This window comes from Notolabrus celidotus, chromosome 20 (genome assembly GCF_009762535.1).
Source record: "Notolabrus celidotus isolate fNotCel1 chromosome 20, fNotCel1.pri, whole genome shotgun sequence".
NCBI lineage: Eukaryota > Metazoa > Chordata > Actinopteri > Labriformes > Labridae > Notolabrus > Notolabrus celidotus.
In genome coordinates, this window is record NC_048291.1 from 23,510,618 (window position 1) to 23,538,396 (window position 27,779).

The 27,779-nt window shown below is 42.3% G+C and overlaps 1 protein-coding gene across 2 annotated transcripts; it reads right to left on the reverse strand.

Annotated features, from left to right (window-relative positions):
• LOC117831853 (SH3 and cysteine-rich domain-containing protein 2-like) lies at positions 1–27,658 on the reverse strand. Of its 2 annotated transcripts, XM_034710738.1 has the most exons (11): positions 27,070–27,658; positions 17,425–17,773; positions 15,772–15,866; positions 13,143–13,227; positions 10,112–10,227; positions 9,606–9,675; positions 9,263–9,402; positions 9,072–9,160; positions 5,082–5,133; positions 3,287–3,424; positions 1–2,199 (listed from the first exon to the last, which is right to left on the reverse strand). In XM_034710738.1, exons 1-11 carry the CDS (start codon positions 27,154–27,156, stop codon positions 2,101–2,103), a joined length of 1,320 nt encoding a protein of 439 aa, XP_034566629.1. In that variant the 5' UTR covers positions 27,157–27,658; the 3' UTR covers positions 1–2,100. The 2 variants fall into 2 exon arrangements, with proteins under 2 accessions (XP_034566629.1, XP_034566630.1); XM_034710739.1 differs by lacking the exons at positions 9,606–9,675; positions 10,112–10,227.
• Positions 27,659–27,779: the final 121 nt, after the last annotated feature.

Genomic DNA, 27,779 nt, shown 5'->3' on the forward strand with positions numbered 1-27,779 from the left:
TTTTGTAAAGATGTTTTATTGAGGTACCTGGCCAATCAAAGACTCTGCACATCCAAACACCTATTTCACAATCTGACACCTCAAGGATGTGGACATGTGATGCTACAGAAAACTAGACACAATATAAGATAACAAAGAGTTTACATGGGGGAAATCATGAATCCAGTTCTGGCCTAACTCCTTTTTTTTCCTAGATGGCTGCTGTTGCCATGACCTCCATCATTTTTTTACATTTCTGATACTTTTTTCACTTCTGAGACACAAAGACAACCGTCAGCCAAGAGAGCTCCAAGGTGAAGCGAAGTGACGTTGCAGATAAAGAATCGTTCAATGCAGCAGCAATCACTCTAAAGGACATACCTCAAAAAGGACAACTTATTTCGATAACATAAAGTAAAGTGCTAATCTTGTTATTACTAGAAGAGGAGCTTGTGTCACACATTCTCTAAAGGCTTTCACATACACTGAAATTAAGACTAATGAAGGAGCTAGCTTGATCTCTGTGCTCTGAAAGAAGACTACTTCATACATTTTCCCATTTTTTGAAGTGCCGTAATTTGATGTTTCATTCTGTGCTTCAAACCTTCTTCTCCTTAATGTTTTCATCTACTCCAAGCAAAATGTTTCTGAAAGTGTTCTCTCCTTGGAACATGAAGTTCTTTTAAAGAAACACATCTCCTGAAAACGTAATGACAGAATAAATCGATGGAAGTCATAACCCTGAAAAGTTGACTTACATGAAATGCCTTCAGTTCGTGTCAGATCTGACGAGGCACGTCAACGGAGAGAGGACAAGACAGGCCAAGCGGGAAGGAGTAGATGGAGATGACATTTGATCGATGATGACTCGTGCACCCACGGGTGCATCACTACCTGCATGCATTCCCTGCTCATAACGGTTCAACCCTGATGTCACTCCTTGTACCGCGTCTCCTCTTCCCTCTGTTTTCAATGTTGCCAAACTGTCAGTGAAACTTGCTCATCATCGTCAGATCACCCCTGTTGTGTTATTTTCTCAGCGGACTGGCCATGGTTTATTTCCTGAAGCACAACAAGACAACAAAAACATAGACCCTTGACAATCACTCACTGTGTCTCTGCTGTCATCAAGATGCAACGCTCTGTGATGTCTCTTGAATGGAGAAGCCAACACCTAAAGCATGAAGTTAAACTGGCATTTTTAACAATTTCCTGGAAGTTTGAGTCCCCACTTTGTTAAAAATAAAAGGGAATGTTTGGAACACAATGTTTGATTTGAGTGTAAAGGTCCCGGTTTTGTGTCATATTTTCATTATGTCTAACTGAAAAGCCAGAGGAAATCTCTTTCAAGCTTTCTGTGACAAGACCGTCAGAGCCTCCAATTTTCCCCCTGAAAATCTTCTCATTTCAGCACTCTCAAGTTAATGAGCGCCGTTCTGACTCCGTCTGACACTTTTGAAGCTTTTCGAATCGTGTGTGCTTCTTTCAACTGATTCTCCCGTCTGTCTGAGTGGCAGTAGCTTTCTCGGGCTGGCAGTGGACGTCCTTGGCAAGTGCCTCAAGCCATGTGACAGTGTGCATGTAGCGTATATCCATCCCCAGGCCAGAGACCTCGACATGGGCAGACAGGAATGAGACATATAGAGTCTGTTGATAAAGAATAGGAAAGTGAAAAGGACTCCTGGTAGACTCGGTAGATATCTCTTTAAAAAACAGAATGAGAATCTGCTTCTGGCCAGCTTATCTCAAGCCTTTTGACTTGACTCTTTCTGAACATTGATTTTTGGATTGGAAAGACAAATCTACAGAAACACTAGACTGCAGAGAAACAGTTCTTTCAAAGAGTGGGACTGCTACATATCTGTGCAGTCTATTAAAGACTCTATTAAAGACAGTAAACCAATTCATCTCCAAAGCATTTGTTCTTGGAGATTTGTTCTTTTTGCAGAAGTGTGTTTTACATCCACTGTATCTGTGTTTGGTTTGAAGTCAGTCAGGAGTGGTTGGGGAGGCTGCTGCAGTCTTTGAGCCGAGTGAAGGGTTGGGGGGTGGTAATAGTTTGATCAAGAGTGCGTCCCGGGGGACATAGAAGTGGAAGGATGATGATGTGCGAACAAAGGCTCAGATCTCCTCTATGGAGTCAGCCGGGACCAGCCCTCTCTTCTTGCCACTGCTCAGCTTCAGTAACACCTCGCCATCTTCTGACTTCCCCACGCAGATCTGAAGGGATGAGACAGACATTCAGTCGCCTTAACTTCTGTAAAGTAACATGCTGGAATATAAAAACAGACTTAACTGTCAAAAGTTCTCTGATTTTTAAGGAGTTTGACACATAAAAAGGCCTGAAGAAGTTAGGCAAACTTTTTGGGAGAATTTCAAGTAGATCTTTTCACTTCGGCAGAAAATCACGAGACAACGCATGTTAATTTTTTCTTCAAATTTGCATAAAGGCTGTCTGTGGAATTGGCTGTCAATGAGTGTTGACTGCTGTTACTCGGCATAAGCTATCCAAAGCATAGTTAAACTTGACTGGGATAAATTGTGAATTTCAGAAAATTGGGATTATCTTTCACTAAAATAAAGTTAAAAATCAAGCATTCAACTGAAATTATTGGGAGGGAATAATCAGCCTTTATGCTACACAAAGGTATCAGCTCCTTCTAATTCCACAACTCAGCAAGTTTGACTTGATTTTAATAATGAGCCCTAAACTCTCAGAGAAGGGTGAAAATTAATCACAGTTTATTTAACCGGTCTAAACACAGGACCACCGCATCTGCAGGTAAACAATGCCAAATTGGTTTGCTGAGTATGGCTAAAGTTAGCAGAGCTAGCACCACGAGGCTTCTTGCAGGCAAACATCCACATGCTTGTTCTGGTCACGCATTACTCTGGTCTAGTGATTATGTGCTAGTTTAATCAGACACAGCCAGCTCACAACTTTATCTCCAGCTTCTAAATCAAACACTGCCAAACCGTGCTGTGATACAAGATCCCATCTGTGGTCTGTGCTTGTTTACATTCAGGTGGTAGAGCATTGTAGCATCACAGCAACAGCCATTAATTAGAGATGCCACCCTAACAAGTGGCAGGTGGCTGCGCTACAGCTTAGACACAACACATGACCGGCATTTCAGGTCTACAGTAGTAAATATATTGTTTAGCTGGCTAGAAATTGGAGCTTACAAGTGAGGATCTGGAATTAGTCTGATGAAATGAAAAGATAGAACCTTTTTATCCCTTTTAAATGAAAGAAAGAACAAAAATAATGAAGCATGAAGAAAGGGGCTAAGGGATAAAGCTGTACCTGGGATTCCTTCACGGCCATGTGTCCCGTCCCTCGGTTGCCTGGGAGACCCTGGACAACCCGCCACACTCTCTCCCCTGGCCGGACCCTCTGCACAAAGTTGGCAGGAAAGAATCCGACTCTGTCGCCACTCTTACCCTGAGAAACACACGAGGATGACACGTGTCAACTATTGACTGTAGAGAGAATGGACAAGGTCACTTCATTTCCACCCATTGTGAACTATGGAGCCAAAGACCGCCTCCACAGGTGTTGACATATTACACTGGTGCAAACAAGACAGGCACAGAACAGATCCTTGTGTTGATTTGAAGCAGACACTCCTGGATTTATAAAGTTAATTGACTCTTGTGTTAGTGTTTGTTATGTTTTCTCTCATCTTCCTCTGCTCTGCTGGAGTAGAGCTGTCAATCATGATGTCATATCCCCTCTTTTTTAAAACTGAATAACTTATTTAAACTAAACTTATCAGAAAAAGGAGTCCTTTTAATTGTATAGTTTGGCGTCTTTCTCCTCTGTTACATTACGGATGTGGGGTCTATGACCTATTCCGCAGCCAGCCAGCAGAGGGAGCTCTAAATAGTTTGGCTTCAAAGCAATAGAGCTCAAATGGCGCTTTTCTGATATTATGTCTATGATGTCAACGTTTAAAACATATATGGATGTCACGATAACTTCCAGTTCACATGGTGCATTTAGTCATTTAGTCATTTAGTCATTAAGTCCCATATTTGTTGTTGATGACACACTGAAGTAACTCACCCTCTGGTCCCTGATTCATTCTGTGGGTCTGTTTTTTAAAGTTGGACATGTGTTTCAGCGGACGGATTATGAGCAGAATGAATGTTTTGACCGACATGTGAATCCCGACTGGCTTATCTTTTCTGAACTTACTAATAAATGTCAGCGCTGTCATCATCTTATGACTCAGTACAAACAAAGAGCCGTCTTTTGTTGACACCGGTTTCTCCATTTTGAATGGTAATGAACAATTAAGAACAAAGTGAGGCAGACGGCAACACATTAACTCGCCCTCAGTGCAGTGACTAAGTGTGGAGACGGCTTATGAATTACAGAAATTAATGTGGATGTTGTTTTCAAATGCAAACAAGAAAATGCGTAATGTAAATGTTTCCAGATATTTCAAGAAAAACGTCATCAGCCGAGTTTGGTCGCTTATTTACTGATAAAACAGATGATGTCTGATTAAACTTCATTATGCAGCAGTATTTCACGGTTTATCACCCTCTGCTTCAGGTGTTTGTATTTATTGAGGTGATTCAAAAGCTATACATAAGTAATGATTGGATGACTCACAAATTATACATAATTTAAAGGTTGCAGCAGTGTTGATTTAAGGTGTTAAACGGCTGCTGCTTCACTTCAGACTGCATAAGTGCTAGTAAACACTGGTTCGGGGAGAGAGGATCGGTCTGAACTTCAGTAAAGTCTGAGTGTATCTGTCTTTTTTTTGTGATTGAAACACAGACACACTCACATTCATTTCCATTGGGAGCTGGTGAAGCTCATTACAGACTCAATAAAGAGCTCTTTGAGGTTTCAACACTAGTCAAGTTGATTATGTTAAACTCTGGGTAATTTTCAGAGAAGATTGTGTTCTATTTCTGTCTGTGGCTGCCTGCATGTTTATCACGGGGAAAATTGAGCAGGTGTTCTGCATTAAAGACTTGATTTACAGCCTTGGATTAATGCATGCGCACAATAAATCCATGCACACCTATTTCTGTACACTCAAACACACACACTGTTTAATAGCCAATGATTTATCACCCACCTTCCACCACTCTTCATTAGAGTCGTCAGTGACCTGCACCCGATCACCAGGACTAGAAGAGATAAGACGAGAGAAGATGAAAAAAAGGAAGCGATGAAGATGAGGTGACGGAGGTGGAGAGGAAAAGGGGACGAGGAGACGAGAGCGGGGTACATGATAGGGAGATGAAGGGGGTGAGAGAGCGAGGGGCACAGCAAGAAAAGAACAAAAAGAGAGTTGACAGCATGCATAGAAGATAACATTATCAAGCAGCCACAGCAAGCTGTTGTATCCACGGTAACAAAGCTGTAGAGGTTGAAGTGACAACGAGTCTTTGTGTCCTTCTGCTTCAGTGACAGAGACGACGACACCAAAGTCATGAGGTTGACATGAAATGCGACTCTGAAGCGCCGCAGCTGTAATGAAAGCTGGACCTGATTGGTAGCCAACCTTGCCTGCATGCTAATGATGCCAGCAGCTTTTGATGACTTTTTTACAAAAACACACACTCACACAAACTTTAACACACACGCACTCACACACGCAAACTTTAACACACACACACGCACAGTGTACCCAATGTCCTAGATATACAGGGAGAAACTGCTGTCCCAGTTGCACTCCTGTACGTTACATCTCAGGGGTGTCTGCTCTCACTACTGCCCCATATGATCATTATCACAAACACACATACACACACGCGCACACACACACACACATACCGACACACACAAAAGTTTGCAAAGTTACATAACCTGGAAACTAGGGTGAGACCTATATGCATCAACTCTTCCAGGCTACATAATCAATATGAAACAAACATTGTGTTCATGTTTTTTAGTTTTGCAAAAACTTTGACCAAGTTTATCTGATGTTTGTTGGAACAGCAGCTTCGCTCTGCATCAGAAAACACACTTTAATCCCCCAAAGCTGTGGGTCTAACACAACAACGTGTTGCATTTTGATGCAACTTCTTTTGCTTTTGATCTTGGTTTTCCCACAGCTCTAGATTAAAGTGTGAATGTCTACATTTTGTATTTATCTTTGTACTTGTACCACTCATTAACTTCACATTATTCCAGTTTTAGCTTAACCTCCATATTTAGGCCCAATTGTAACTCATGAATAAGTAGTTCTTTCTCTTTAAACAGACTAACTAATGATAAAATCCATCTGTCTTGCAACAAGAAAACTTTTTATACAATTTGAAACAGACTGATAACCTAAATCCCCTGCTGTACAACTCCACCCACTCTAGTAATGACCCCCATGCCCTATTCAACCATAAACCTAAAAAGCTTTAGAGCCTCCTTTGACATACAAAGACTGTATTCAGACAGTTTTTACTTGTGATGTGACGGAAGCACAAGTGAAACAAATTCCATGAAAGCTCGCTCTGTTGCATCAAGCTTCCTCTTAAACCATGACAGTGAGAAACACAGAGCTGGGACTCTGACATGAAGTATTCCAACGAAATGTTGGGCGTTCATTTTTCAAGACTCGCTAAATCTTTCTTTTTAGGGTGAGGCGTGCTTTAACTTTAAAGATACTTGATAACCTCAGTGATGTGCTGGCTTTTGCTGCCTTTCTGCCTTATCTATCTCTGGCTGTGGGATTTGCTGGATGTGAAGCAAACCCCACTGCCCTTTGAGGAGCCACGTGTTGGGCTACTAACCATATCAGTAGAGGGCGTAGTGGGTTGGGTTTCATCACTGAGCGCCCATCCTTCCTATCAAAGCACAAGGACCTTGTGTTTGTCTCAAATTAAGTTGAAGTGTTGAATCTCAACCCTAAATGTGGGCAAAATTTCCAATTGTAAGGTAAACGTGTGTTGGAGTAATCACAGGATTAGACTACAGGCTGCTCTGAACAGCTTGTTCAAAAAGTCACACGAGAATTCAGCAACATCCACACGAAATTTGCTCTAAATGGTGACATCACCAATTGGATGAGTGTTTTTATGTAGCTTTCCAAACTTTCTGGGTCGGATTTGGAGTCCAGAACAATAATTTGTAATTTGTAATTTTGAGAAACGCTGGTTAACCCAATGACAACGGCTTTATAGCATTGCAACAGTGGAGGAGGGTTCTAGAGTGCTTTAAAGTGCCTTAAAGCTGCTGTTGGTAGTCCTGGAATAAACATCGGTTCAGGGAGAGATTTCAAATGTCAACACTATCCCTTCACACCAGATTTCCCTTTCACTACACCCCTCTCCTTCTTTCTCTGCTCCTGTAAGCCCTGCCCACACACAGATCGTAATACACGCTCAATCAGGACGATGTAGGAGGACCAATCAGGAGAGTGGCTGATTGGTCAGAGCTGACGGGAGCAATTGGAATTTATAGATTGCTGGATACAGAGTCATGGGAAAATACAGAGATCTCACCATAATCTCAAAATACCTCATTTATTGACGGCTGTTGATGAGTGTTATGACTTTTTTGCCAAACACAGCACAAAATAAGTACTTTTTTTTTTACCCCAATCCTACCAACTGCAGCTTTAAAGAGACAGTAGCTGAAATGAAGTCTGAAAATGAGCCGAATACCCCTTTAATGTTCTCTAACAATGCACACTCTGTCTGAAATCAATCTCTGAATAACTCCTCAGTTCCTTGCCTTTGGTATGCTTCATCTGACTGATGTAGATTTGCCTGACTGTTCCTGCATGCAATTCCTGCATACAAAGCATTGCATTGTGGGACTGTGTTTGGAAAGCATTGGACTCAGGTTTTTCCATCCAGTTGTGAGAGGCAGCAGGGTGCTATTTACAGTATAAGAGCTTCACAATACATCCTAGTCTCATTGTTATCACAGCGTGAACATGCACAATAAACTCAACACAAAAGATCCTGAATCACGACAATAAGAAGAATAAGAACTAATTCCCTGCAATGTTCAGAGCCATGAGCTATGTATTCACTGTGTTTGACCAATAAGATCGAGCCCCAATTGTCAGCTACTCTCAATCACAGTCAGTTTTGTTCACTGTGAGGTTAGCTACCTACCACTATTGTAGATTATGTTGACAAAGTAAAGGCCTTCCATAAAGTGCATGAATTTTACCACTAAGCAGCAGCAGCTGAAACAAAGTGCAGAAAATGCAGAGTGATTTCGAACACAGCAAATTGGATTTTGTGACCTTAACAACCAGAACAGCTCCAATTATTCCTCCACCTTTGTAGCTTTGCTGGGTTATTAATCTCAAACGTATTTTTTGTTTATCTGTAATATGTGTCAAATAAATGCATACAGAGTTTTCCCTTAATGAACACACACAGTCAGCTGAATGCTAATTTATGTCCTCCAATACAATGTCACAACAAACTTTGTTCTGTGCTTTGATGCAATCTGAAATATTGGGTCCTTTCCTGCAGTCCTCTGCGGTCAAACTCAAACAGAAGCACAGAGATACTGAAAGCTTTCATTTGGTGGCACATGTATTCTGTAGTCACACAAGCAGAGCCACAGCACAGATGGCTGCTAATAGTCCCATGGATCTCCTACCTTTGTAAAAGCTGTCCCCTACAAACACACACACTCACACTAACACACACATCCTGCCCTCATTTCTCTGTCCTTCCTGTCTTTCCTTGTCCTCCTTTGTCTCGTGGATGGATACAGGGTTTATTCCTCCTCTATATATACTCTTAGACTTCTCCACCTGCTTCTCCATCCTGTCTCTGTCTACCTCAGTAATCCTCTCTCGTGCCTGTCCATCCTTTCATCTCTCAGTTGTTCTCCGTCTTCATCCTCTCCCCTACTGGGCTCACAGCACAGTCGCTAGCTCTACAAAGGGACAGTGATGGGCTACAAGTTTATAATTAGTCGTCCTTAAGGGTGTTGTGCTCTGTCCTCCACAGTTGGTGAGGACATTTTCTTCCTGCAGGAACAACGACCAGGGCAAAACAAACAAAAAGCACATGCGTTCATGCACAAAAAGACAGGAATAAGAGAAAAGAAGCACTCTTATGAGGCTTTCACAGTTTGCAGCAGATCTGGCTTTACTCACTGGAGTTCCAGGTCATTCTGTTCCTGAGGCAGGAACTTATAGAGAGCGACATAGGTGTGGATGGAGTGCACTTCAATGCGCTTGGGCATCTAGGAACAGGGAGAAAAAAGGGAGGTTGTGAGACAGACATACACGCCTGAGGAATAAAACAACAGGAGACGGTGTGCATGTAGGGATTAAAAACGTGCTACCTTCACACTGCTGTCCTCTGCAGGAGTCTGAGCTGGGCCACTGATCTCATCCTCCTCTTTCTCCTCAGTCTCCTCAGTCTCCTCTTCTTTCTCCTCTTCTTTCTCCTCTCTCTCCTCTTCAGGCTCAGGAACAGGGATGTCTAGAGGGGGCAGAATTCTTTATTAGAAGGCACCAAGCATGGACTTAGACATATGCAACCCCGGGCTGATTTTTTTTCATAATCAGACACTAAATCTCTCACACACTCCGACAGACACGCGCAGGTAGACACAAGGTATGCATGGACACACATTTGCATGGACACGCAGCACATATGCGGGAAAGAGACACAGCTGTGTTTACCCCCTGTGTCCTGAGGTATCTCCTCCTCCATGCTGCTCTGTCTCTGCTGCCTCTCCTCACCTCCCTCGCCCTTATCAAAGAAGGAAATAGTGAGGACAGAATGAGATGTTAGCATCAGGGGGTGAAAGTTGTGCTTGATATTAAAACTTTTCCTCTCTGAATTATTCAGGATGCACAGCACAGAGATCATTAGTTTCCCTTGTTGCAAAAGTATGCGCACTGGCTCAACAACATGTCGAAAGAAATGAACACAGAGACCAGTATCATCCATTATATTTACAACAGATGATCCCCTGTTGCCCAATTATAAAAGTTCTCCATATACAGAGTTGGACTAAAGTAGGGTGACTTTAAGTCATGCAAACTTTTTGCCTCCAGTTTTATACAGATTAAGAAATTAACACAACATGCTAATATGGTCCTTTAGAGGTAATGCTGAGCAGATTTTGTTCCCGAAAATATGTCTTTATCAAACAGGCCCTGCCCAAAGGGTGATGATGTCATACCAGACTGCGCGTCGGTGACTCTGACAAACTGCCAAAACTGGAGCGGCTCATCTGTGCCAAGGACGTCCCGTAGCGCAAGGCGGCATACACGGGGTCTACACGCATCCTCGCAGCCTCTGAAACCACACACACACACATTCATAATACCCGCACATGCACACACTAATGCAAAATTAATTTACAAGCACACATTTAAAATTGCTTCAATTGACACTCCTCCACACGCACTACACTTTTCTACTACACACCAAGATTATACTGAACACCATTATTAATGTGCCTGTGCCAATCAAGAGGAAGCAGAGGGTCTAAATTTAACTGTAGTAACTCAGTCCTGGACCAAAGTGACCCACTTTAGATCTGAGAGAGGACTATGGCCAGAAGTTAACGCCACATCAAGATGTTCTAATTTATCAACAGTATGCGCCTTGATTTATTTTTAGCATTCACTTATTAGCAATACATGTGCCTGACTTCTAATCACTATAATAAAGCTGGAGTAGTAATTGAGAGAGGGAATAAGAGATGAGATTTATAAATATGGAAATGATAAAATATGGAAATCCTTACAAAGTCTTCGCTGCTACTTGTCATGTGGATGGCAACGTTTGCTGCTATCAGAGTATTTTTGAAGTTAGGAATTCAATTTTCCGCTCTTTTTTTCCCATCTGGCTCAACACTAGTTTAATGGAGGGCAGAATGCTGAATTTCTCTGCAGGGACAGATGTGCTGTGAGTGTGTGTGTGTGTGTGTCTTTGTCTGTGTGTGTAAGTGTGCAGGATGAAGTCATAACAGTTTCATATTGAAGTCAGTACCTCTGTGCTCTTGTCAGATAGATGAATAATTTAACAGGAACACTAAAAACAGAACAATTTTCAGAGGCTTTTACTTTCAGCGCTCATGGAGACTTCAATGTGTGATCTTTAAAGCTGTTGAAAACGCATCTTCACCAACCTCGAGATCTTTTGAATTAGGCAAAGTTTGACAAACCTCCTGAGTCAAAGCCAAAACAAAACCCTTCAACCTCAACTTTAACAGACTATAGTTCTTCCATCTAATCTTTAGAGGAAGAAAAATCCCTTCATAAATAACCTACAAGGTCTTCTGATTTCAGACCTTAATTTCAGCAGCCACATTAAGACAATTACAAAGTCAGCCTACTATCACCTTAAGAATATATCAAGGATTAAAGGACTTATGTCTCAGCAGGATGCAGAAAAACTCATCCATGCATTTATCTTTAGCAGACTAGACTACTGTAAGTCCATCAGACGACTGCAGCTCATACAGAATGCTGCTGCTCGAGTCCTAACAAGGACCAAAAAAGTAGATCACATCACCAGTGCTTAGATCTCTACACTGGCTTCCTGTCTGTCAGAGAATAGACTTTAGAATCCTGCTGATGGTTTATAAAGCACTGAATGCTTTAGGCCCAAAATACATTGCTGATCTGCTGCTACTATGAACCATCTGGACCTCTGAGGTCATCAGGTACTGGTCTGCTTTCAGTCCCAAGAGTCAGAAGGAAACATGGTGAAGAAGTGTTTAGTCATTATGCACCACATATCTGGAACACACTCCCTGAAAGCTGCAGGTCCGCTCCAACTCTCACCTCTTTTAAATCAAAGATTGAGACTTTTTTATTTGCCACTGCCTTCCTATCTTAGATTATTTTAACTTGCTTTAAATACAAATCTAGATTTTATTTTTAATATATTTCTAATTATCCTTTTCTTTTCTATGTTTTATTATATTTGTCATTTTGATTGTGCTCTTTTATGCTTGTCTGAATGTTTCCAATGCTTTTAATGTTTTAATGTAAAGCACATTGAGTTGCCCTCGTGTATGAAATGCGCTATACAAATAAAGTTGCCCTGCCTTTAATTATTTCACAATTGCAACTCAGATCTATTACTGTTATGTAGTTCACAGTTACAGCCTCTTAAAAGAGCTTTGATGTAAGAAAATAAAGTGATACGCCGAGAGACTATTGATGCGTAATCACAGGGCCTGTGAGGGAATCTATCATTAAAAAACTGCCCTCTTTTATTAATGTGCATAAACATGAGCTCAGTATTTTACCAAGCCTTTTATTAGCAGTAATTACTAGGACACTTTGCAGAGGATGACAGTGAGTTTGACAGGTTGCAGTGTCAGCTGGCCCTGGCACAATCCCAGGCGTGATGGTGCTGACAGAGCTCTGGGTTAATTGTACCCTGATTCATGAGGTGCTAACCCTGATTCATTGAGGCATACAGTAAAAGAGAGGGAGGACTGTTTTGGGTTTTTCTTTTTGATTCATCTGTAGAAAAAGAAAAAGAAAAAGATGCTTTCATAATATGATGAAAGGAAGAACAAACTCAGCTCTTTTAGGTCAGTGTGTGTGGAAATAGTCTTTGCTTGTATCGCTGTGTTTTAGCCTCAGACAGGTTTACTTAACAAGGAGAAGAGGAAGTGACAGTAACGTCAAATTTGTTCCCATTCTCTTAGCAAATGTGATGTTTTTGGACTAAATTTGGGAGTTTTCTTTGTGAAAAGCAGGTTTGGTAACAAGATAAAGAGAGCTTCTAAGGACCAACCCAAAAATAGGCATCATTTAAATGTTCGTCACTCTTTAAACATGCAAGCATATAGTGCCACACAGTTATTTAACAAACATCATGAGTCTAAAGACATACAATTTAAATCATGGCGAGAGATGTAAAAAGCAAACACAGTAGAGCTTATAAATATGTATTCACATACTTTCCGGCTGCAGACCGTCCATCTGCCTCCATGAGAAGCTGAATTTGTTCTTCCTTTTTCTATTTTTCCACTTCAAGCTCCTCGGTTGTCAGATGAGATGGAGACAGTTCTGCTTTTATTACAGAACATGCACAAGCGCACAAAAATCTAAAAAGAAATAAAACCAAAAGACTCGACAAGAGCAACACTGCAAAACAAAAGCACAAAGGACTGATACATAAAGTGCACTCATACACACACCCACTCACACACACTCACAGACAGACAGGCCCTAAGGTGTGCTCACCTTGACTTGGCTGAACTTCCTTGACGACGGACAATTGGTCATTGACGAGCATCGGTGAGCTGAAGTTTCGCTTGAATGCTCCAGACTAACGGAGGAGAAAGGAGAGCATTTCTTTAGATTTTTATTACTTCCTGTTTATTGGCCGAGCTGAGAGGAAGCAGATCTGTGCAGTGATTGAAGAACATTAACAGAGTCATTCTTGAATCAGAATTTCGAACACGTCAGGACTCCTTGACAGATGTGAGGGGACGACTAGTAACGGAGACTCTCCAGAGAGTGAGCTCTTATTTATCTCGTCTGATACAAAATGTCAATGTCTCTCTCTCTCTTTGCTCCTGTTTATGAACAACGGATTCACTCAGCCCTTCACTTGTGTGCACATGGCTTACACGCCCGCCATGGACATGTGACTCTGCATGTGTGTGTCCACAAGACTGCAATTTCACACTAAATTAAACACAGTAAGTGTTACAGCTGAGATGTGCAATTGTCTTTGACTTGCAAATGAGCCTCTCACTTTGTCATATTATGCCAAGTAGACAAACTAACTGTGAGTCAAAGGTAATAAGTCATACATTTGTCACAATACCATGTCCAAATTGTTGTCTGCTGAGATGGTACCTTTGTTTGTTTCACCAATTCCCTTCCTTTCCCTCTCCCTGTCTTTGTGTTCCCTTTTTTTTTTTTAAACACAGCGCTGCTCAAATTTTCCAAGTGGCCCTTGGTGGGTCTTGCCTCTGGCTGCATGCTAATGTCCTCTGTCTGCACTGGAGGATAAACACAAAATCTCCGTCTGAAATCATTCTCAATTTACTGCTTGGTGCTCTCACCTTCTACCATTGTCCTTCACCCTGAGTCCAAATTCAGATTCCCACAATGAAATGAACAAAACTTAAAGCATTGCATCACTTTCTGTGACTTAGTCCCTTTCAGAGTCCTTTTCTTTACTCTCAAGGTTCTCTGACATATTGTAAATACTGCTTCTTGTTGTGGGTTAGCATAAAGACATTCACACAGACAAAGATAGTGACATAAATCGGTTATATTTTTGTCTTTTATTCCTCTAAAGGTGGTGGAGGCATCAGCTCTTCACACTTCTTAGAGCACAAAGACTGCAGACAGAATCCTGCTTCTGTTCTTTGGGCTAAAGAGCACATAGCTGTTGTTCATGCAGCTGAATGACCCTGACCGCCTGGGAACAAGTGCGACTGAATGATCTTGATTGACATCTTTTCTGAAAAGCTATGGGCTTCTCAACGACATGAAACTTACACATCATTTTCTCAAAGTGTTTTTTTTTTTTATATATTGTTCAATCTCAAACCTGTGCTTCATACTGTCCTACAGAACAAATCAGGTTCATGTCAAGTGATCCAGCAGAGCAACCAGTCCAGGTTTATGTTAAAGTTACCATGGTAACAGCGCTTCTGCTCAGGTTTTGCAAATCATGATTGGAATCTAAACCGGCATTGTCGCCGCTGCTTTGATGATGCGGGTATTAGAAATGTTCGAGGACAATCAAAGAAATAAATGGTTGGAGAAGAGAAACTTGTAATCTGACTCAGAAGAATCATTTTAGCACATTTTTAATTTTGTCATCAAATAAGAAAATATATTTTGTTCCTCTGAAGCTCAGAGAAGTCGTCCATCCTGTGATGTAGGAACTTTTTCAGGGAAATTAAAGCAGGTGACCGTTCTCGTGTGTGTTTGTTAAGAGGCTGCACTCAGAGGTGGCTGTACCCCTCGTGTTCAGGTCAAAGGTTAGGGTGTCCTTATTCTTGTCAGGATGGAGGGGTTAGGGCAAAGTGTCCGGGCTACTTGATCCTTCAAACAGATATATCAGAGGCACACTCCAGATGGAGTGCTGTGAGAAGTCTCCCAGAATGCCTTGTGAATCATCCGTGAGATTGTTTTTTAACCGATGAAAGCAATATAAAATGTTTTATCTTTGTTAATAAGATTCCAAAATGACTTATTCATTGAGTTCATGCTGTTTCATTGCATTATGGTCCTTTTCTTTAGAGCAAGCATTAAAACATGTCCAGTATACTGATGTCTGTGCATATGTCTGGCTGGCTAATGTCTCTTTATGTAAATGCTATCCTGATCATTATCCTGATGATGTATCAGGGTCTTGAAGGGTTGTTTCATTTTGTAGGGGATGATTTCACCACTTTCCCTTTTAACTCAGTTTCAAAGAAGGACTTTATGTGCTTATGTACTGAACAATATCCTGGCTTGTTCTGTATTAAACACTTTTTAAACAGGGCCATGTTAGTAGTTTTCCCATCTCTACTTTTTTTGCCAAGCTAAGCTGTAAAGAAACGAATATAACTCTACCTTAAATACAGTTTGCAACTGAGCAACATTATCAGAAAGATGTCTTCACTCTTTGAAATGATATACTTTTTTATTTTATTCTTATTTTGTATAAATTTAAGTGGAATATGAGATTATAGACAATGTCTGGAAGAAAGAACAGGATCATCACACTAACTTCAAACACAATAGTGACTAAGATTTGATTAAATCTGCATGCACTCACACACATTGGATAACTTTCTCAGATGTGAAAAACGACCAGTGATATACATAACAGCAACAATTAATTCAGTGAGTGTATTCGTACCTTTCCCTGGCACAGCTGCTGTGATAGTTCTGAGGTGCACCATAGGTGAGCGGCCATCTTGCATGTTTTACACCGCAGAGCCTGTTTGGAGTTTCCTGCAGAGAAGGACACAGATGACAGAATAAGAGCTGGGTATGTAGGGACATGAAGGCGGCCACAAATAGAACCTCACAGCAGGCTGCACATCTGCAACAGGCAGAAAGTGCTAACAAACCAAAGTGGACTTCAGATCATGTGTGCAGGTTTCTCTCTGTGCAAGCAGAATGTGTAGTCAAGAGCTGTCTCAGGCGTATCAAGCTGGCGCTGCTCAGAGCCGAACACTAACAGCTTCATAATCAGCAGCTTGTCTTCCACAGCTACCTGCAGAGATTGAAAACCAGCTGGAGATGTTTCAGTCATAATCAATTTGACATTGATTCATCTTGCTTTTTCGTCTTTGTTTTTGAGTGCTTTAGAGCTATCTGCTCGGAGTAATGAGAAGTGTGTCCTCCTATTTTAGGTCATGAGATATCTGCACTGATTGTTCAGTGTTTTTAAGGATCAAGTGGTTGAGTCTCTTTTCATCCTACAAACAAACAGAAAGGTTTCTCGAGCTGATGTACATGGACAGGTCTGTTCTGGCAGAAACGGAGATACATCAGGATGTTCTACTGAAAAAAAACCAACTGCTTTTATTCTGATGAGAATAAAATTGATTCTGTGTCATCAGCTTAACAATGAAAGAGAGGCTGGACTGTGTTTTGGGACTGCAGGAGGAGTGCAGCTGGAGAGAGGTGATGCATTACATAAATAAAACCACAATGCATGCAAAAAAAAAACCTAAGAAAAAAAAAAGCACGGACACAGAAAGCTGAGAAGCAGGTTGGAGTCTGTAATCAATCATAGTGACAGGAAGTAGATTTAGCAGAAATAATGTTGGTCCCTTGCTGCTCATGCAAGTAGGAAATTAGGGATTAAAGCATTCACGTTTGTGCACCAAAGCAGTCCTTCTTAATAAGCTACTGGACTCTTTAAAGCAATACGCACTGTGAGATACAAGACCTACAGTTTATTTTGAGTCCTTTTTTCAAAAATCAGTGAGTTTGAAATAAATTAAAAAGGTCGTCTTAAGTTTGGGGCACCTTTCTTTAACACCAGTTATTTATTTATGTGAATGATATCATATCTTTAAAGGATGAGTTTGACATTAATGCAGATTTTCTTTCTGGCAGAAAATCAGACACAACTGAAACTGCTCCCACATGAGGATCTTATTGCTGTATCAGTCATATCCCTCATGAGTTTGTGCATCATCATTGGCCTTTAAAACTGATTCTGATTAGTCTGCTCATCATTCTTCTGTTTTTATTTCTGTTATCCATTTTCCAAACTATCTCCCAGAAAGCAAAAACATATAATTAACAGAATGTCTAACTCTGGCTTTGAGGCATTATACAGTTTAAATCCTGTTGTAGTGATGATACAATGTTCCCAAACAACAATTTAAATGTCTTTAGCACAAGAGGTGACGCTCTGTCCTTAAAATGTTTCTCGGTTTGCACTAGATGAAATGTCGTGTAAACAAAGACAGGGAGGTCAGACATTCTGTGCAAACCGCAGCTAAGTGTTTGCTTGTAAACAGCAAATAGTCCAGAGAGTCGATGACCACCTTACCCACTATCATGTGCTTGCAGTGCTGGCAGTTGGTGGGCTTGCGGAATACATGGTCCTGGAAACAGTGGGTGATCTGCTGCCGGGGAGGCTTGGTGGGCAGTGATGGGGAGAGGCTGAGAGAAGGGGAGTGGGAGGAGATGGAGGGGTTAGGGCTGAGAGATGGTGAAATGGAGGGTGAGCGGTCACCGACGAGAGGGGAGCCAGGCAACAGAGGGGGAGAAGGAGGCGGGGGGTCGGTGATGAAATCCGGGGGCAGGCGAGCGTCGCTGTAAGACCTATTGAAGAAGTTCTCCACACTTTTGCTGCGCATCATGGTCTTGAAGGACAGTGAGCGTTTTAGTCTCTGGAGCTGCAAACACATTGACAGAGACACAGAGAAAAAGTGGACGCTAAGAATAAACACAAGACAAGCAAACATTCTGCACCACATTTGGGAGCAATAACAGATGCCGAATAGGCCCTCAGGACAGCACAGGCAATATCCTGGCATCCCTAAATACAACACTGCTCTGATCTGTACACCGCTGGGGAAGAGGGTGACTCATGAAATGCAATATGACCTCAGAAGGAAACAACACATTAATGGCAAAGCAATCTGAATGCACCATAAAGAGACTAAGCGTTTCCTTCTTGTGCTTTGGACCCTGGTTAAACAAGATAAGGCTTTCTCTTCCAGAACACCCACAGCCATACATTAAGTGCTGCTGTGTGTCGACTGCATTTCCCGGGTAGTGATATCAAGGGAACTATTGCAATGACAGAAACAAGACTGTTGACACCGCCTGCTCATCTGTCAACAGACTATATCTTCGGGCTTGTAATCTGATGATGTCTGCTCCTTGGATTAGTTTCTCTGCCCCAGGTTTGCGCAAACCAGGGCTGATGGATTCCTCCTCTGGGGGCCACACTAAAAGGCCCGCACCATGCAACAGTATCAAATGTCATGTGCCTTCTCTTATCGACATTGTGGTAACCTGTCGTTTGTCTCTGTGCAGCTGTCTTGACCAATATTGTAAATACTTTATGGTTGCAGCGTTTCAAAAAAGAGCAATCAGACAAAAAATGTCAGAGCAGAGACGGCCACGTCTGTAAGTCTCGCGCTCTGCAGCCATCTAGCACTGATTGGCCAGATAAATGCATGTTTCCTGACATCTTCCTCCGGCGCTGTGTACAGATGATGATGCTAGTTTCCCCAAAGATAGGCACCCATTTGTTTCCCTGACATGCAGTTGGCAGGGGGGGAGCAGTGTGAGGGTGTGTCCTGTCGCAGGGGAGGAATGCATCAACACAGACAGACAAGCAGACAGATCATCAGTAGGCTGAAGACACTCTGTGTGCACACACTCTGTCTGCCTGTCTGCGCCCGCTCTGCTCAACGCCAAACATAATCACCTTACAGGGACATGCTGTTTACAGCTCTGCACGTCTGGGAGTAAGATATGAAAACAGTTTGTCTATCTGAGTTTGTGTGTGTGGGTGTGTGTTTGAAAAGGACCCATGGAGGTAGAGCGAGAGAAACAAAAGTCTCAGTGTGGAAGCATGCACAGCCCATATGCTTCTTCTAGACCTCTAACAAAAATGACCCTGAACAGACGACACTAATGGAGACGGATTTGAAAACAGTGTAACAATATAGCTGTGGATGTACAGAGTGATGCTTTTAAATAAACATTTCACAAGCTGTCACTCTGATAATGATCTAAACATGGACAGCATATATATATAAGTCTGACTCAGGATGAGGATTTTTTGTTTTCTGCTCTCTGGTAGACGATTTAGAATTCTGAGTGTAAAGTATAGCTATTGCATTTATCTGCAGCAATTACCATAAAGAGTGTTTTTATCTGCAGGAGATGAGCAGGATGTCTTCAAGCTCTGTGAATGCAGATGTTAGTAATTATTGGATTCAAGAGATTATTTAGCGTTTGTGTTTGTTTAGTCTTCTGAATGTTCAGAAGTGGAGCTGAGAAAACAAGTTGTGATGTAACTGAGTCAAAACTGTTTAATGCAGGATTTGTTGTCAAGCGTATTAGAATAAACAAAGGTTTGAATCTCTGGTCTGACATTCAAACAACATCCAATTCCACTGCTACTGTCCACCAAACCCACCTCCTCTCTCCCTCCCACCTCCATTTCCGACTGTCTTCATGACATCAGATCCTGGCTCACCAACAACTTCCTCAAACTGAACAGTAATAAAACAGAGGTCCTCCTCATAGGCACTAAATCCACCCTCTCATAAACAAACAACCTCTCCATCCCCATCGACAACTCCTCTGTCTCCCCCTCCCCCCATGTTAAGAGTCTGGGTGTCATCCTCGACAGTACACTGTCATTCCAGTTCCACATCACTAATGTCACCCGGTCAGCATACTTCCATCTCCCTAACATCTCTCGCCTGCGGCCATTTCTCTCCCCCAACAGTACATCCATCCTGGTTCCCGCCTAGATTATTGCAACTCCCTTCTTTTTGGTTTACCTGACAAATCCATTCCTAAACTTCAACTGGTTCAAAACTCAACTGCCCCGCATCATCATCAGAACCCCCTCCACCAACCACATCACACATGTCCTGCAGCAACTCCACTGGCTTCCGATTAAATACCGCATCATTTTCAAGATTCCGTTCCTCACCTACAAGGCCATCAACAACTTAGCTTCTCAGTACCTCATTCACCTCCTCCATACTAAAATTCCCACCCGTAGTCTCAGGTCCTCCTCTTCCATCCAACTCACCTTCAGTCCCACCTGCTGGCTTGACCACCTTGGGGTCGAGAGCCTTCAGCCGCTCGGCCCCCGCCTCTGGAACTCTCTCATACTTTTCCGCCAAGCATACACACTCTAATCCATCTCCTTGGGACTGGAATGACTTCCCCTCCCCCCTTTCATTTTTCTAATATAGTATCTCTATTGTAATGTATGTGTTGTTTACTGTTGAGTGTTGCTTTTATTATTGCTATGTTGTAAGGTGACCTTGGGTGTCCAGAAAGGCGCCTATAAATAAAATGAATTATTATTAATTGTTATTCTTACAAAATCACTAATACCTGTCATACATCAGCACAAAATTACAAACTATGGGCGCCCAAAATGTGGAACTTTCTTGTTCTGAAAAGCAACCAGGACTCAGCGTGGCACTGAAAAAATCTCTGAACACAGTAAGTCATTTGAAATACTGCTGATAGAAACCAAAGGCCTAATGCGGAGGATTTTCCAAAAATAGAGCAATTTCAAAATATTTCCTCATTCAGTTATTAGTCATAATCCAGAGAAGTGTGTAGTGATGTCTTAATCTACGGGGGAACATGCCCTCTGTCTGTAGTCTGGGGTTTATTTATTACGTAGCTGTGTTTGGGTCATTCTGTTTCGATCCCTGTGCACCGATGTGGTGCTCACAGCAACAGTCCACAGGTCAGGGGCAGAGGAGAACATAAAGAGACGTGTAGACATCACTATCTCTCTACTCTCTTTGATGGTCTGCAATACATGCAACTGTAACATGTATCTTGGTGAAATGCCAAAAATGCTCAACAAAACATCAGTATTTGCTTGAATCTGATCGGTCTGTGCGTGGTGGCTGTGCAAGAGCTAGAGGTGAACTGGAGGGCGATGAAGAGAGAGACACATACTGGGAAGGATGAAGAGAAGCTGACAAAATCTTGCTGCATGTCCGTGTGGAGCTGTGGAAGTGATTTGAAACTCCTCAGTGTGTAACAGCTTCAGAAAATAACATCTTGTTTCTTTGTTTCACCGCTTTATTTTCATGAACAGAACTTGCTCTCCAAGTTTAATGTCTGTTACTCGACCACATCTGCTCTCTCTCTCTCTCTCCCTCTCCCTCTCTCTCTCTCTCTCTCTCTCTCTCTCTCTCTCTCTCTCTCTCTCTCTGCCTAACTGAGGATTTACATGTACAGGAGCAGAGGTCCTTGTGATTACAAGAATTTGAGGAGAACATTGGGACATGTAATCTGTTTAATCTAGGGATACATTTTTGCACGGCAATATGATGTTAGGAGTTGAGATTTGAAGTTGCAGCTGTTTTATCCATCTAGGCCCAAGATCTGTTTGAAACTGTTTTGGACTTCACTTAAGTTTCCCTCCTCTGATTTGGCACCTGCTAGTCCCCAGATTTTGATGCTTAAAAATAGCATGCTTCCTATTTCAGGTGCTTAGAAATTGTATTTGGACTATTGATGCAAACTCCATCTGCTGGAACATAAACAAACATATTAAACATAAAGTCACCATGAAGACTTTATCTTAAAGAAGGTGGTGTAAATGTTTTAATCCTGTTCATTACAACGCTGTCCCACTCATCCTGGTGTATTCTGTGCAGCATCACAGTCGTGAGCCAAACTCTCAATCAGAGCAGACGAGTGCTGGCATAACTGCTCCATCTGGAGCACATGTCTCAATTACAGCTAATCTAATAATCTGTCAGCGTGCAAGCCTAAAAAGCATTCCCCTTTGCTTCCCTTTGAACATTAGCTGAGAGCGTCATACTCCTGAGTCAAAGCCGGTGTGATAGCACGCTGTATTTGGGTCATCAGTACGCACAGTCTCCATTCATCTGCATCATCCCACATTTATTTCTGTGACAGGTGAAATGTCGATGTTGATGAAGATCAATCAGGGTGAGCAGAGCTTTTCCACGGATGTTCCCTGCCTTTGATGTATATGATGGAGTCCCACATGTATTATTGATCCACTGCTATTTCATGACAATGCTTTCATGACAAAGCACGGAGGGCCCTGACTCAGTCTTTCACTCCTCTCCTTACTGTGATTCTGACAAGTGAAATAAATAAAAGCTGTCAACTGCAGAAAACGCTTTTTTCCTGAAAGAAGAAAATGCCTGGGAAAGCTTGCTGATCTTTCTCTAAACAGATTCTTTATATGATTCCCACATAACTCACAATGCCATGCAAACTCTTGACGTAGCTTGTAATTACATGCACCCTCACAGTCAATACTCCTCCAGCAGCAGCGCTCACACTGCTGCAGACCTGTCACAATGAGCTGCCTCAGCTGTCCTGTGAAACGCTCATAATCCTCACATGTTCTATCCATATACCAGCCTCCAATCATCCTCAGATGTAGCCATAAATGTCCAAATCAATGCTCCATAGGGGCAGCAGGGTCTGAGCGGGTGTAATTCGATGATAAAGCTTTTATTTCAGTGGAGTATGTGTCTCTTCCTCCCTCTGACAGAATTTAATGGGGCCAGAGGCCAGGCTGAGAAACAAATGGGATGCTCCCCTCTGCCGAGAGGTTAAGACTGAACAACAAACGTGTATTCCCTCTGGAGATATGACCATAAATACAGCGTGTGGCCACAATATGCTTCAGTGTGGGCTGTTTCCTTTTTATAAAACAGCACAGGACATTTAAAAAGGAGATTTAAAATGTAAGTGAGGACCTCTGTCTTCTTTTATTGTCTACTGAGGTCAATATATGAACTCTCTTAAGTCTGGATTTAAGTGTGAAGGTCTTTGAGAAGACGTTTACACTTCACACTTAACATTTCATATACATCTCTTTCTAAAACTAACAACCTGACAGTTGTGACACTTCATTTAGAGAAATGTTGACACAGGCAGCTCAGAGAAAAAAATACTTTCTTCAAAATTATCGTATTTCTTCTGGCACTCTCTGAGTTCACTCCGGGACTGTGCAATTCACTGATGTGTTTTCAGCAGCAGAAAGTGGGAAGAAAACAGCTACTGTAACAGACGCACAATCCCACTCCCTGTTTTCAAATCTCAGTGTTTCATTCAGAGACCGATGATTGCAATGTTTCATTTTCTTCTGTTGACTGTAATTCAGCTTTAAAAGTTCTCCCCAGCTTCGTGCCGCACCTTAAAGTTGATTGTTATATAAAAAACTTTCTCATCACGGTGGACGTCACAGTGTCCGACCTTGTGTTTAGTGAGCATGTCAGCCTCATGAAGGATAAAACCTGTGTGGTCTATGGAGAGACACAGTTTACTGTCTCAGTCAAATTCTAGGTCATCAGCGGAGTATGGTTCCAGAGGAAATAATTACCCTCAGTTACCAGGCGCATGGTTTATTTCGGGATGTAATTATGTATATCTTTGCTCCCTAGGTGGCGTCAATTGTTTTGTGCAGCATTTATAAACCTGGAATAAGGAGAAGAAAAGAGCTGCAGCTCAGCAGAGGTTAAGGGAGGGACAGTTTATTGAATCCTGGAGTGCAAAATCACAACCTCAGACAAGATAAAATCACAACCTGAAAGCAAAGAAATCAAACTTCAGAGTTTTTTCTCCGTTTTTGTCTCAACACTTCTCCTGCTTAGGTAAAGTTTGACATGATGAACAGCAGCATGCCAGATTCCCACTCTGAGTACAAGATAAGACATGCATAAATCACAGGCTGCTTCCATTTTTTCCCCCTCACACACACCTCATGTGCTCTCAAACACACACACACTCCTCTGTCCCTCTCTGTGATTGTTTTACAGCTGAGAAGCTCAGTGTGAAATAGTAGTGTGGATTACAACCACTCTCCTCAGCACCGTGCAATCTTCACACACACTCAGCTCACACCACCACCCAGCTTTACCCTGGCAACTCATTATCCGCCTATTTTCCCTCACCCAATCACTGCTCGCACACAAACACACACTACAGTGCAAACACAACACAATGGCTGTGAGTCTGGGCTATTTCTGAATGAGCATCAGTGGCGATGAAAACAAATCTCCATATAAATACTTTTCTACCTCTCATCACTGCTACGCCGCTTTTATTTTTAGATGTAGTTGTAGCCTTCTAGCATCCAGTATTCAACACTTCACACCTTTCCTGTTGTGTCACATTAATAAACATCACAGCAGGGAAGGTGATACATTCATTAATGAAGACCTTGGTGCCCCTCAGGCCTCTCTCTGCAACTTACTCCCCAGCTCACGTCACGCTGATCTGACACAAAGGCTTCATCTGAAGAGGGAGTGAAGGGAGGGTTAAAGAGACTAAAAGGGTGGATGATTTTAAAGAGACGTCGAGGAGGAAACTCTGAAAAATGACAGTAGGAATGCCAGACATCACATGTCACTGCAGCTCATTAGATGCATTTCAGTATCACTGCTGAGTGACTAAAAAAGGACTCCTGTTGGACGGATTGCTGAGAAATGTTGAACAAATATTGACATCTGTTTAAAATTGAAATGATAAGCTTAACTTCTCGTGACATTGGCAGTTCAATTTTTACATCTCCATTAAATATGTATGCATAATCAGTCACACAATCGTGCTGACTCCAGTGTCAATAGGAGACAATAAATGATACTGACATAATTGCATCTCTCTGGTTCACTATTCTCCATCTCTATCTTCTGTAGTGTCTGCTGTCACTGGAACTGTTGATTAAAATACCCTTAATAGTAAAACCCCCAGCTTTTATGAAGCTGAAACTTTTTAACAGATTAAGACACAATCACAGATTAAGCAACTGTCATGCAACAAACTGTGTTTTAGTGTAAGTGAGAAGCACCAGAGTGATAGGTTTTCGATATAACAATTTATAAGCTCCAACAAGCCCTCAATTTTATACTGCAGGCAATACAAGTGACCTTATCTCACTCATCCCACTATGTTTGTGTGCAAAAGCTCACACTGCATGATGAAGACTGGTTGAAAAATCCAAAGGGAACAAAAGGGACAAATTGGCGATGTTCCTATCACGCTGTCGGCAAGCTGTGCCAATCCAAAAAACGTGTTGCAGGGAATTATTTCCAGTCTTAACAGTGTTCTCAAGATTGTCCTCAATTGCACTCGTCCCGGGGAAATACAGGCCCTGCTTGTGCAGTTCTATCACAGTAAAAAGCTCCCTTAAGCATCACCAGCCATAAAAGATCAGACAGCTCCCAGCAAAGAGGGACACTATTTCCCCATGATTGCTGCTCAGGTGTCTCATCAGCTCCACCACTCACGTTCCTCCCAGCCTTGGCACAGACCACAGGACATTTTTGGGAGTAAGTCCATGCTTGGTTTGCTGTTAATCCTCTGGCATTGACTCCCTCTTTTCCTGATCGCTGATATCCATCTTTGAGGGAAATTTTCTGGTGGATTTCAAGGAGCATCTGTTATCAGAGCGAGTCCCTCCCTCTCTCTCTCTCTATCTCCCTGACATGCTTATTTAATTACAAACAGCGTGGACACATGGCTGTGTGTGTGATTCTTTCAAAAAATTACACCCTCTGGCTATTTTTGATTTTAGGCAGGGTCTTTAAAAGCTGTTTAAAAATAGATACAGTGTTGATAGATTTTTGGTTTTGTAAATAGGGAACAAATAAAGTGACTGAGACAAAATAGTTGCCCACAGCGTTCAGATTGCTTTCTAGTTTGCCGACACAAGCTGTTGGGCTGGCTCTGGGAAGCTGGCTCATTTTCACGGCGTGTTAGCTTTGCAGCAACCACTGTTTGCTCACTCAATTTTGATGCATACTCCACTATTAACGGGCGAAATCACACTCACTCCTACTGGCAGGAATCATTCGAATCCTGAACTTTTGAAGGGAGTCCAGAAGATGTTTAAATTAACCTTTCACCTGTACATCAAACATCTACGAGCTGTGACAGCATGAGGTCTGAAGGTTAAAGTCAAATCTACCGCACACTGAGCGCTGGTATTCAACCTGTGTAGCCTCAATCGATTATAAGAGCAGAGGGAGATGAATAGGGCGCTGGTGATTGAATGGCCTGCCTGCTTAGTTAGTAGAATAAATGGTTGTGAGGTGGTGAAGACGGGGCCGAGAAAGGGGAAAGTGTGAATTCCAATCAGTCCAGCTTGGCCCAGAATATCATCCAATTTGCTGTGGCAGCAGGTGAGGTGTGCGGGAATCAGAGTGGACCACACTGCAGAGCGGGGAGATAAAATGTCTCGCAGTGATGCTGACTTTAAGATTCCCACAGGAGGCATCACATATTTAAATGAAGCAGGGACAGTCAGCTGGTGATGTAGTATCTGACTGTGTGTGGGTGTAGACACGAGGAGTGAGGTGGAAGACAAAGGTTCAGCCAAGAGGAGTTTTCAGATGTTTGGGCCTTAATAAATGAAGTGCCCTTGATGTATTAATGAAGCTTGTGCACAACCACAGTAACTGGGTTCAGGTAAGTCAGCAACTGAAGAGAAATCATAAGGACTCTTTGTAAGGACACTTGAGACTCGGGCAGGGTACTACAGTGAACGGAGATAATCAGCTACAGAATAAAAAAGATGATGTGTGTGTGTTTGTGTGTGTGAGAGTGTCGCAGGAAGTAGGTTCTGATGCGGGAGAGAGAAAGGGGGAGACAGGGTGACATCAGACCGTACGTATGAGGTTACACCTAGTGACGCAGTTATGATGATAGCAACTGCAATTGTGAAGTACTGTCATCAATAATACATTAAGCACCGGAAATAAAGACAAGAAGCAAACAGGCTGCAAAGTGACAGGTCAATCAATACAATAATATCCCTCTTTATTCTGCCTTTAATCATTCAGGTCTAGGTTTGCAGAGGAAGCTGCCTGGAAAGTTAATTGTGTCATTTTGTCCTTTATATGGAGACAGCTGAAGACAGACCACCAGACAAGTGGCTTAAGTTAATGCACACAGACAAAACTCAGACACCCGGACTACTTGCCTTGGATGGCATCGGTTGGATAGACATGGTGCTCGGGGAGCGTTGGAGTTGCGAGTCGCTCTCCATCTCGTTGATCTCAGTCATCATTGAGAATGTGTGGAGTAGTTTCAAGATACAAAACAGGAATAAAAAAATGCAACTTTTCAGTTCCCCAAACTGTGTCCACACAGAGAAAAATCTCCACTTTCAGTCATACAGAAGCTCGACAAAGTGTGACGGATCCACATCACAGGGATTTGTGCGCGCTGCGAGGCGGACGATTTGTTGCCATTTGCCCTCCACGCGCCAATTTAAAAGATTTAGGTCGATTAAACTCCTTCTACACACACACTCACACACACTCTCTCTCCAGAAGTTCTTATTTCACCTATCCCCATGCAAGGACAATCATTCAGAGAACGCTGAACCCTCGCGTATTGACAACTCGTTGATGCGCCTCGGAAAGCTCCAATGTGGCACAATTCCGTCCTTCAGTCCGTAAAGAGATAAAGATTCAGCTGCAAACTGATGTGGAAATATCAGCTTAACATTACATCCAAACACAGCCTATACTCCTGAAGTCATAATCTTGTAAATCCAAAGCGAAGTGTGCCCCTCTCCACTGCTCACACTTAAATTTAAGCGCAATGCGAGGCACGCCTTCTCGTGCGTCTGAGGCGCGTGATTGGGGCAATTTTTACAACTCTGCCAGGATTCATTTAGACTCAATC